At 37.8% G+C, this 10,873-nt stretch overlaps 1 protein-coding gene across 1 annotated transcript; it reads right to left on the bottom strand.

Moving 5' to 3' along the window:
• Positions 1-3,249: 3,249 nt before the first annotated feature.
• On the bottom strand, positions 3,250-9,816 carry rhoua (ras homolog family member Ua). The gene is made up of 4 exons (XM_028015544.1): positions 9,264-9,816; positions 8,771-8,829; positions 6,306-6,494; positions 3,250-5,014 (listed from the first exon to the last, which is right to left on the bottom strand). Exons 1-4 carry the CDS (start codon positions 9,517-9,519, stop codon positions 4,730-4,732), a joined length of 789 nt encoding a protein of 262 aa, XP_027871345.1. The 5' UTR covers positions 9,520-9,816; the 3' UTR covers positions 3,250-4,729.
• Between the last annotated feature and the right edge of the window lie 1,057 nt (positions 9,817-10,873).

The following is a 10,873-nucleotide window of genomic DNA, read 5'->3' as shown; positions in this document are numbered from 1 at the left end:
TTTCTAGCACAAACATCTGAATATATTTGAAATAAGACCAAACTAACTTATAGATAATCTTTATGCAAGATATAAGGGCGTGTTTTCAATCAATAATTTGTTAATATTGATCAAAAAGTTTTAGTTCCACTGGCAGATTAATTAACTTATAACAAGGAAAAACATCTTTTTATAAGTGAACTTATCAGCCAGTGGAATTAAAACTTTTTGATCAATATTAAGAAATTATTGATTGATTGAATGCTCCTATATCTTGCTGAAACTTATTTCAAATGTATTAAGATGTTTGCACTAGAAACCAGACCTAAAATACTTGTGTTTTTGCAGTGAAGGTGTTTTCTTTAGAAACATTTTACAGGATAATTTCCTTTAGATTAGTTTTTGTATTTTTTTTTTTTTTTTGTTGAGAAATGATTAAGTCATTTTGGTAGAGAAATAACACGTACTGTAAACTTGTTCATCTTATCTCAGTAACATTTTGTAGCTTTCGCTACATGGTGGTACAAGGTTGCTCTGAGCTCTGAACACTCACACTTTGGCAAAGATCATTGTTCAGTAAAGACAGCTTATCTACAAATGTACTCCTTTTTCATAAGAAAAATATATTCACTACTTTCCAAGCTGGCTTTCGCCCACACCTGATTAAAGTTTGGACACCAATGTGGCTACTGGAAAATTGGGTCCAGATTGTTTGATGCCAAACTGGTTCAGATTTCATTTGGTAAACTAGAGCCCCAGCGTGTCATTTTGAATGTTAGCAAATAAAGATCACATGTGGGAGGCTCTAATCTTGGGCCACTTTTATTCAACAGCTCTAACTTCTCCCAGCTTAAAGTGTATTAAAACTTTTGATTCCAAAAAGGCAAAAGTTGCAGATTTAAGGTTAGAGAGCATTTAGCTAATCACCATAAACCAGTAAACATTCCTGACCAAAACCAAGAAAATGTATCCAATTACAGCAGTTATTAAATCACTGTCTTGAGTGTAAATATATTTCAGAGTTGCTTCGCAGACATGAACCATTTAGTTTTCTAGTTTTTTAACAGACTTGGTGATGTAGTGTTCCCAGGACTAGAATTAAAGAAACTGAGATGTGCAGTTAGTTCCTTTAAATCATTTAAAACATTAACCATCTCACCTATTAATGTGTTTTAAATTTGTATTTTAATCTTACTTTCTGTGTTCATTTTAATTATTTTTTATTTCTTAATTTTATTATATATTTTTTGCCTTTTATTACCTTCTATATCATTGGTGCTACAAATCAACCTCCTCAGCAGGTTTCAGCTCTTGGTACCAACATACCACACGTCTTTATTACAAATATTCTTTATTTCTCAGAGTATAACAGATCTGTACAAACACATCCTCCTTTTACTGATATTTTCAGGTTGACGACAAGCTTGAGATGAGCCGATTGCAGCAGCGTATTGTCTGTTTTTGTTTTTTAACCAGTGAAAACAGGAGTGGTGGTTCACACACAGGCTGCGGTCGGCTGGTTTTCTGAACGAGGCTCTGAGCTGGTGGCCCCTGTAAGATCTGTACGTCCTCAGATTAGATATCTGTTTTTGTTTGAACTCACAGTCACAGGACGTAGACTGGGACGGACTCAGAATGGGCTTACAGTGGCGGTAGCCCAGGGCTCCATGTTTTGGGCGCCCCAAAGATTTTTGTAATGAATTAATGTTTTACATTGTAGCTTATATAAAACTCATAAGCCCATCTGAAATGTGTTGTTTTGGTATTTTTTTGATTGATATTAATGTTAATGTATACAACACTCAAATATTTGAAAATTCTGAACTTATAGTGCATCTATTTGGGACAAACATGGGTCCATCTCACATGGGAGGTTTTGAACCTGTTGATGTATAGGCCTAACCGTTCATCACCTGTAATTTTCATGTGTAAGATGCTTGTTTTTTTTGGGGGGGGAATTTTGTGGATAGGGTACCAAAACCGGCTCTAGCCCCGGGCCCTTATCCTTCTAAATTCGGCCCTGGACATAGATGAATACAATGACCAGTTTCATTTTGTGCCCTAAATCAGACGTATTTATGTGTATTTTTGTGTTTCTTTGCTTCACATCCAATGAGACCAAACACCAGCTGGCTGACGCCGCGTCTCTGAGTCACGTATTAAACATACGTACAGCGGAGGCCCGTCACAACAACGCCCAGTAAATCAAAGTCACAGATTTATGAAGTTTTAGCTCTTACACAGTTCTACAAACCTCAACAACAGCAACAAAGAATAATCATGCTTTACTTTCAACAAAACAGAAAAACCCCAACATTCATCACATTTGTTTTCTGTCTCCACGTGCGGATAGCCATCTGCTCTACGTTACGAAGCCCTTCGTCTGTCATCCTGCTCCAGCCCTGCAGCAACCACCTGAGAAGAAGTCAAAACGAGGGAAACCCTCTAACCTTTCATAGCCTCAAAAGTTGGCATCACAAATGAATTTGTGCCAGTGTTGTAGCGCGTTGCATTGCTTAACTATTATCAGTTGGGGTCAGAGTAGCTTCTGTGGTGATTAAATAAAGCAGAATCTACGGGATCACAGTATTTAAAAGTTTATAACGTGAGCATCTCATCTTAAGGTCATTTTAAAATACAAGTCGGGCGTTTTCTGCTGATTGACACGGAAAGACAAGACAGAACAACACGATTAACGCCACTGTTCTGCTAAGACGTTTAAACCGGAGTGAATTAAATACAAAACTAACTTGTTAAACTTGACACAGGAAATGCCAGCTATCATAAGAGTGTGTGACCTTTGGCCCACTTAGCTTCACAAGACAAATAACCTATTATGCCTTTTCTCCCTGCAACACACAAAGCATTTGCTATCAGCAGTTAAACATCGACACAGTGAACCCATTGAGTTGCATCAGAAACAGCAGTAATTAAGCCAAAACTGTACAAAAATATATACATTTGGCATTTAAGATTTTTTTAAAAAAACAACTTTTATTTGTAAATATGTTTTACCCAGAACTATTCAAGTGGCAGGTTTAGCTTCACCTGGTTCAAATTCTGTAAAATAAAATCTCATATTAATCACTTTTTGCTGTCCAATTATTAATTTAAAAAATAGTCAATAGATCAGCTACATTTTATTGATATTAAGTTGATTTAAAAGGGCTGAGCTTTTCACATGCTTGTATTTTCTTAGTTGCAGATGCATCCTTTGCTATAAGTAAAATAATGCTATTACTGCATTTCAGGCAATAAAATGTTTGCCTCTTTATTTAAAAACAAACTGTTTATTTGCGTCTTTTGATGCATTGTTATCCCCTCTGTTGACTTAGAGGAGCTGGGCACAAATGCCCACCGCACTTTTTAGATTTTCATCTGTTGAAACAAACTGAAACGATGATTTACTTTTGTTCTTCCTATCGATGCATCACTGTATCTTGGTTTGTCGCAAAAAATAGAAAACATTAAAGTTTGTGGTTTTCATTTGATGAAATATTAGAAAGTTGATGAAATATTAGAAAGAGAAAAACACCAGGTTTATAGATTATTTATGCGTTATAGACAGAGTGTCAGTAACTAACAATAAAATCCAGTAATATAACAGAGAAAATAGATTTTTCTTAAGAAACAAAGATAGCCAAATGCATTATGAATTAATTATAGCTAATTTTAGATTTAACCATGGAGGATCTGATTCAGCAAACGCTCATAGTCAAGTCTGAAAGGATAAATCACATATAGCAGTGGAAATGTTTGAAACCACTTTGTTTAAGTTACAAGCCAAACACGTGTAGAAGAAATGATCCCGTTTTCACAGCTAACCAACCTGAACCGGCATCGCTCTGTTTTCACTGTCAGTCCTGATGAGTTTGAGAGGAAAAGATGATAAATTACCTTCCAACGTAGAGACATGAAATAGTTTGTTTGCTGCTACAGAAAAAAAAAGATATGAAGAATGTGGGTTGTTTGGAAATCTCAGTTTTGATCAAAGCGGGAACAGTTTGTGTCTTCTGATAGGACAAAAATGTGCATGAGTTCGTATCAAGATTAGATATGATTTGAGCGCTTGCATAAAAAAATTAAGCCTGAATTTGGTACAAATTGTTCTGTTTAAGACCAAACAAAAAGCTGATTCATAATCAAAACTGAACGTGTAAAATCAGGATGTGGTTACTCAACGAGTCCTCTCATCAGAGTAACAATGGCTCTGAATTAAAGTCAGGACGGACTTGTTTTGACTTCATGTGTGTCTGGCGATCTTGTCTGGGTCGTAAAATCCTCCGTGACAAAGTCTGCTCTGAGGGCGACTCTCTTTCTATCAGCAGCTCTTTCTGATCTTATTTTAAACCAGTCCAGAATTGGGAACAATTTACAGTCAGCTGACAGTGTGTTGTTTGGCTTAGATCATCGATTATAATAATTACATCCAACAAAGATTCCAGTTTTCCTCTGGGATGCATAAAAAGGCAGGTTGTTTTGTCTGTTTGTTTATTTTTTCCTTGGTATTTGTGGACCAGAAATCCAGAGAAAAGCAACCTGGATATGACTCTGTCACATCTTTTACTGGTCCCAGAACAGAACTGGTGTTTAACCAGTCTAAGTGAATAAACACCAGAGAATCCTCCAGGCGACTCAAAGCTCAGTAGTAAATCTCATCCACAATATTCCACGTTCCAGTCAGGGTTTTATATAGTTTTCTTTAAAACTCCAGCCCAGAATTAGAGCCGGATCCAGTCCCAGGTCTGCTCTACGCCACGCAGCAGTACCGTTTCCACCAGGACTTGGACAGACTCTTCACCTTGTCCGGGGTCTGCCTTGCCTTTTTTCGGTGCTTCTGTTTGCCTCTCGAGCGTTTCCGTGAGCCGTATTTCTGCAGGCTGGCCAGGATGGCCGTGTCGAACACCTCCTTTAGGTTCTTCTGGGTCAGAGAGGAGCACTCCATGTAGGCCACGGCTCCGATCTCCATGGCACAGTCCCGGGCATCCGAAGGGTCCACGGGCCGCTCCCGGTACTTCGCCAGGTCGATGAGCACCTGGAAGGAGTCGACAGCAGTTACCTTGGAGAATTATCCCCACTCCACAAACTGTTCCACATTTCGTCACATTAGAACCACAACAGTTTGTGACAAGCCCTGAGGAAGGAACAACCTTTTAGTCAAAATGCTAAATGTGGCTAAAAACTGACAATGCAAATTCCAATGGACGACATGACTCACATAATATAAGCATTGCCTATATTGATAATTATTGATTAGTTTTTTGTCTTAAATATCTGAGATACTGCCAGTTTTACAGTTTTTATTTTTAAGCAGTTATAAGGCAGAGTGGCGGAACCAGTTACTCAACAGGCTGTTGCTAGGTAACCAAAGAATGAGTGAGTTGCTAGGCAACCAGAGAGTGAGCGAGTTAGTTGAGCAGCTAAAGCCTTTCCTCTGCCTACATACCAAAAAAAAACTTTGCCTGAAAACTGGCTTCACTACTCCGTCTGGACTTTCTCCCACTGAAACTGATTTCTCCAGTAGAATTCAACCAATCAGCAAACAGAAGGGGAAGTTGTGAACAATGACTTTGATTTTCTGCGCTGACTTAGAATTGTAGTTTGCCTGTAGTTTAACCAGTGGCAGTGTTGGCTTTGTTTCCAAATGTTGAATTAACAATAATGTTTGGACGGACACTTCTCTCTTCGCAGTGGAGGTCAGTTGTTTACAGCTCAGGGAATATCCATTCAGCTTCTTGGCGTTGATCTGGTGCATTAAAGACGCCACGGACAAATGTTAGCAATTGGGTAAAATTTAAAACTTCAACAGAGATCACTATGACAGCGTCTTAGATCAATTTAAAAGAGTAACTTTCTGGCAAAAAATTCTGACATTTTATAGGAAAGAAACTGGGAAATTTTCAAGTTTTTTTCTGAAAACAAATTCTGAGATTAATGTCAAAATGTCTGAGTTATTTTCTAGCAAATTTTTACTTTTCAAATTCAGAAAGTTCCAGTTTTGTTTCTACATTTCTGAGATTAATCTCAAAACTTCAGTTTGTTTTCTAGCAATTTTTGACTTCAATTTTATTTGATTTTTTTTGCTATTTACAATGAGCCTCATACGTCCCTGTAGTTCACATCTCCAAAAAAACAACTATTTCTGTACTCAGCAAAGCATTGGACAAGGGCTGTTTTTTACCAGGCTACCCAAAAATCTATTTTCCAGGCTTTTGCAACTCTAGAGAGGCGTCCAGTTCTCATCCGGATGTGTTTATATTTTAACTATAATACCATTAGAAGCAGTAATTTGCTTGTTGTGTTATCGTTTGAGTAAAACTGCGTACCTTGACGTCTTCTCTGAGGTCGCACTGTGTCCCCACCAGGACGAGGGGAGCGAAGGGGGCATGTTTATGGATCTCTGGGGCCCATTTTTCTGGAACGTTCTGGAAGGAGGCGGGACTGACGACGCTGAAGCACAGCATGAAGACGTCTGCACTGGTGTAGCACAGCGGACGGAGCCTGTCAAACTCATCCTGGAGGACAGAAGGGACGAAACCAAACCACATCAGGCAAACTTTGGTTCAATGATAGAAATTCAGACAAAAAGGTCAGCATGCATCTTCTAGATCTGCATTTTTGTGAAATTAAAATCACACATTTCAATGTATTTAATTGAAACTGCATGTAATAGAACAGCCTTTTCAATTCAATTTCCCCAGTTGCTACAAAATAAAATGCTTAGAGGTGCAAAAAGAGATGTAACTGATATAAATTTGTGCTAAATGAAAAACCAGGGAAATTTAGACTGATCTCAAACCTTCAGATGGTGTGAAGTATGAGAAATGTAAATACTTAATTGATAGCCACAACATGATATTTTTTATTGATAGATGATTAAATTTGATTATTTCTCCTTGCGGTCTCTCAAAAACTCTTCCTCCTCATCCTTTATTCATCTGTGGTCATATTTGTGATAATAATATTGTTTATTCCCTTTATTTCTGTGCATACATCTTGTATTTACATGTTGATAGATTAAACTCTTGTGCCATCATCGACTAGGAAGGATTTCTTTCCATTTCTAAAGCTCTTCATTTCCCCCTGTGAGTTTTAAAGTATTTGTTTCTCTTATCAAACACGTGAAGCTCGGCATCCCGGGCATATCTGAGTTTCCTTCAGCCGAGAACAGCGGTTTCATAACCTCCAACCAGAAGCTGCTTGTCCCACATGATATGGATCTTCTACTATCTTCTAAAGACAATCTGCTGCAGCTGTGGACAAAATGACATCACTTCCTGCCTACGAGGGATTGTTTTCTTTCCAGGGAAAGACCCATCAAACATAGCTTCCTGGACAAGGACTGACCTCACTTAAGACATTTTATAATTCCACTACACTTGGTTTCAATGAACAGCTCTGTTTGCTCTCTAGCAGTAAAACTAGAGGAAAACTCATCTGCCACTGTGTGAAAACGTCCCGGTGGACGAGACGGGGAAAACCATCCGAAAGCACAACCTCACAGTGTCCTATTTCAGCTCCAGACTTTTTTTTAAAATCCCTTCCCTTACGGGTCACACACATCCTGTGTTGTTTCATAGCACCAAACCTTAAAAACTTTAAAATGGAAAAAACCCATAAATGGGTGCCATGTAAGCTCTAACAACACAATAACAGCCCAACAACACAATAAAGTCCAGCACATTTATAAAATCTTGAATTTGTTTTAGAATTTTGTCACATTAAAACACTAAAGTTTAACTTGTTTTATTGAGATTTGATTAGATTCTTTAGTAGTGAAAGGAAAATCAAACATCTTATTAACATGGTTGATAAACCTAAAAAAGTGACTGGACTGTGACAATAACAAATTCTGCTGGACATTACATTTTCCCACAACGTATCGCGATAAATGATAAAACTGTTGTTTTGAGAACATTTTTAAGTAATATAATGATAATGGTAAAATAATGCAAGCTTGCCCTTTCAAATATCAATAAGCTTTTGTAAAGAACACTTAATTATGGAGCTAGAAGATGTTTAAGTATCCAAATAGATAAATACAATTATCAAAAACAATAAATAAAATAAAAACCACACACAATCAAAACAATAAACGAAACCAAATCTCTGTAGACAAACTTCCTGTTCAAAGAAATATTAATTATTGAGCTCAGTTAAATTTATTATGCGATTAATTTATAGCAGCTGGCTAAATGTGAAATGTCTTTGTATTCAGCCCCCTTTACTCTAAAGCCCAAAAATAAAATCCAATGCAAACAACTGACAATCCTAATTAATAAACAATCCACCTTTGAGTAATTTAGTCTCAGTCAGAGAAAAGCAAACAAACAAAAAAAAAAAGCCACAGCAGTCACTGATACTGTGTGGAAGACGCTACCACAAAACATGGTGGTGGCAGCATCATGCTGAGGGGTTGCTTTTCTGCCTCTGGTCAGAGTTGAAGGTAAGATGGATGAGATTAAACACGGCTGGCGCAATTCTGTAAGAAAACCTGTTAGAAGCTGCAAAAGACTTAAGGCTTTTATGAGGTTTTTATGTGTTAGAACGGCCTAGTCAAAGTCCAAACCTAAATCCAAGTGAGAACCTATTCTCACTCGGTGATAAGCTAAAGTGCTTAAAATACATACAGATGTTAAACACATGCCACACTTTTAAGATTTTCATCTGAAAACTTCGTCTACGTCCGTTTTAGAGCGATGAATTAGAAATGTTAGAGTTTGTGGTTTTAATGAGACGAATGCGAAGAAGCTGAATACTTCTGTAAGGCGGTGTGTGTGTTTTCACTCACCTGTCCTGCTGTGTCACACAGCTGCAGCTTCACCGGCTGTCCGTCCACTGACACCACCGCTGAGCAGAAACACAGAAATCATTCAAATGAAGCCAAAAATAGAAAAGTTTTATTAAAGAAATGAACTTTAAATCCAAATATCATAAGATAAAAAAATAATATACCATAATTATTAACACAGAGTTATGATATGTGTTTAAATTCACATTTATGTTTACAGAGACACTGAGGTGTTTGGAGTATTTGTTAAATAATTACAGCTAAATGTAAAATAAAATAAAAAAAAGTAAAAATGTCTGTCTGATGTTGTAATTTGTAAATATTAAATGATTAATCGGTTATTCGAGTAGCTTTTTTCCCCCCAAATACTTTTTCACTCTTACTTGAGTAATTTCTTGGATGGCTACTTTTTGCTTTTACTTGAGTAAAAATATGTTGAAGCGTCGCTACTCTTCCAGTTTTCGGGCTTTCTGCCCAGCTCTGCTCCTTTTACCTGAGAAGTTGTCAAACGCCGTCGGGACGTACTCGGTGGGGTATCCGTTGGTGGTGTAGCTGACCACCAGGCTGGTTTTCCCCACCGCTCCGTCCCCAACCAGCACACACTTCACCCGCCTCTCCGGAGCGGCCGCCCGCCGCGTCCTCCCTCCGGAGCCCTCGTCCCTGCTCCGGACCCTGCGCGGCGGGACGGGCGGCGCGGGGGCCGCCGGCGCCGGCTTGTAGCCCTCCTGGCAGGGAGAGGAGGGCGACATGGCGGGGATCAGTCCACCTCGGTCGGGTCAGTTTTCACTCGGTCCATTCTTTTCCTCCACGGGGTCTAGTGGCGATAAGCTGTCCGCTTCCTCTGGGCTTCCATGGTTCAGAACCAAAAAGCAGCCTGAACTTTTCTCTCTGGGGACCTGAAGTACTGGAGTTACGCAGTTCGGTGATTATTAACCACAAAATCCCGATTTAAAAGAGGAGATTTAACTATCATTCAGTTGCAGTGAGTGTCCGTCCAGGCGTCCGGCGCACAGACCCGTCCCAAATCAAACTCCCCCTCCGTGACATCACTGTGCTGTGCTGTGTGTGTGTGTGTGTGTGTGTGTGTGTGTGTGTGTGTGTGTGTGTGTGTGTGTGTGTGTGTGTGTGTGTGTGCGCGCGCGCTCCCATTTACTCTGGTTGTGAATAAGCCTGTTGCAAAAAGCAGTATACTTAAATTAATCGCATGGTAAATCAAAATGATTTCGATCATTCTGATCATTTCTCGATCATTTCCATTTTGATGATTAGGGTAATATATTTTGAATGTATGACGTCATAATCCGTTTCATACATATATGGTTGTTTGTGGTTTTTATTGTTTTTGGTCGTTTTGTTTGTTTGTTTTGAATATTTAAAATATCTTCCAGAGTTAAGTGTTCTTTCCTCAATTAAAGTTTATTGATATTCAAAATGGTCTCAAAACAACAATATTATCATTTATCGTAATAACTTCTGGAAAATGTATCGTTCTGCTAGGAGTTCCCTAATTCATTCATCTAAATCTATCTCTAAAAATGTTATTAATTAATTTAAATATGAATCATCCAGTCACTATTTATTAAATATATTATTATCTACCACAAAAACCATCTCATTATTTGACTAATTATTTTCTATCTCATCACCAGAAATGAATAATAATTACTGATTAAATTAAGGCCAGCTGAAGATTGGTTTGATTTTTATACAACAAACTCATAATTGTGATCAGAATATTATCTTACAACAACAAAAAAAGACAGAAAGTACTGGACATATTCTGCTAGTTCTGAGCCTACGTGGGTTTGCTGAGTGTGAAAAGTTGTAAGTTAAACAAAAAAATGTGTAACTTTATTTCCATAGCATCTGTGCAAAGCAAAATTTTTGAGCTGGAAGTATTTGTGAAACAAACAAAAGTCAAATATTTAATTAGATACGGTACACAGACAAAATACATCATGTGTTTTATTTTAATAATACCTTCTTAAAATATTTTTTTCAATGTAAGAGTATAGCAGTAAGAAGAATCTGTAATTCATTCTAAGCAACTGAAGATTCATAACACAACATGGGTTTTGCTTTTTTGCCTTGCTAAATGAAAGA

The sequence above is a fragment of the Xiphophorus couchianus genome, chromosome 4, assembly GCF_001444195.1.
Source record: "Xiphophorus couchianus chromosome 4, X_couchianus-1.0, whole genome shotgun sequence".
Taxonomy (NCBI): Eukaryota; Metazoa; Chordata; class Actinopteri; order Cyprinodontiformes; family Poeciliidae; genus Xiphophorus; species Xiphophorus couchianus.
This window is presented reverse-complemented; position numbering and strand designations above follow the sequence as displayed.

Excerpts from the sequence above, each read along its gene's own strand:
- rhoua (XM_028015544.1), bottom strand. The coding sequence starts at position 9,519 with ATGTCGCCCTCCTCTCCCTGCCAGGAGGGCTACAAGCCGGCGCCGGCG. Across the intron at positions 8,830-9,263 it reads GGCGTTTGACAACTTCTCAG|CGGTGGTGTCAGTGGACGGA; the intron begins GTAAAAGGAGCA and ends GTTTCTGCTCAG. Across the intron at positions 5,015-6,305 it reads ACCTCAGAGAAGACGTCAAG|GTGCTCATCGACCTGGCGAA; the intron begins GTACGCAGTTTT and ends GACTCCTTCCAG.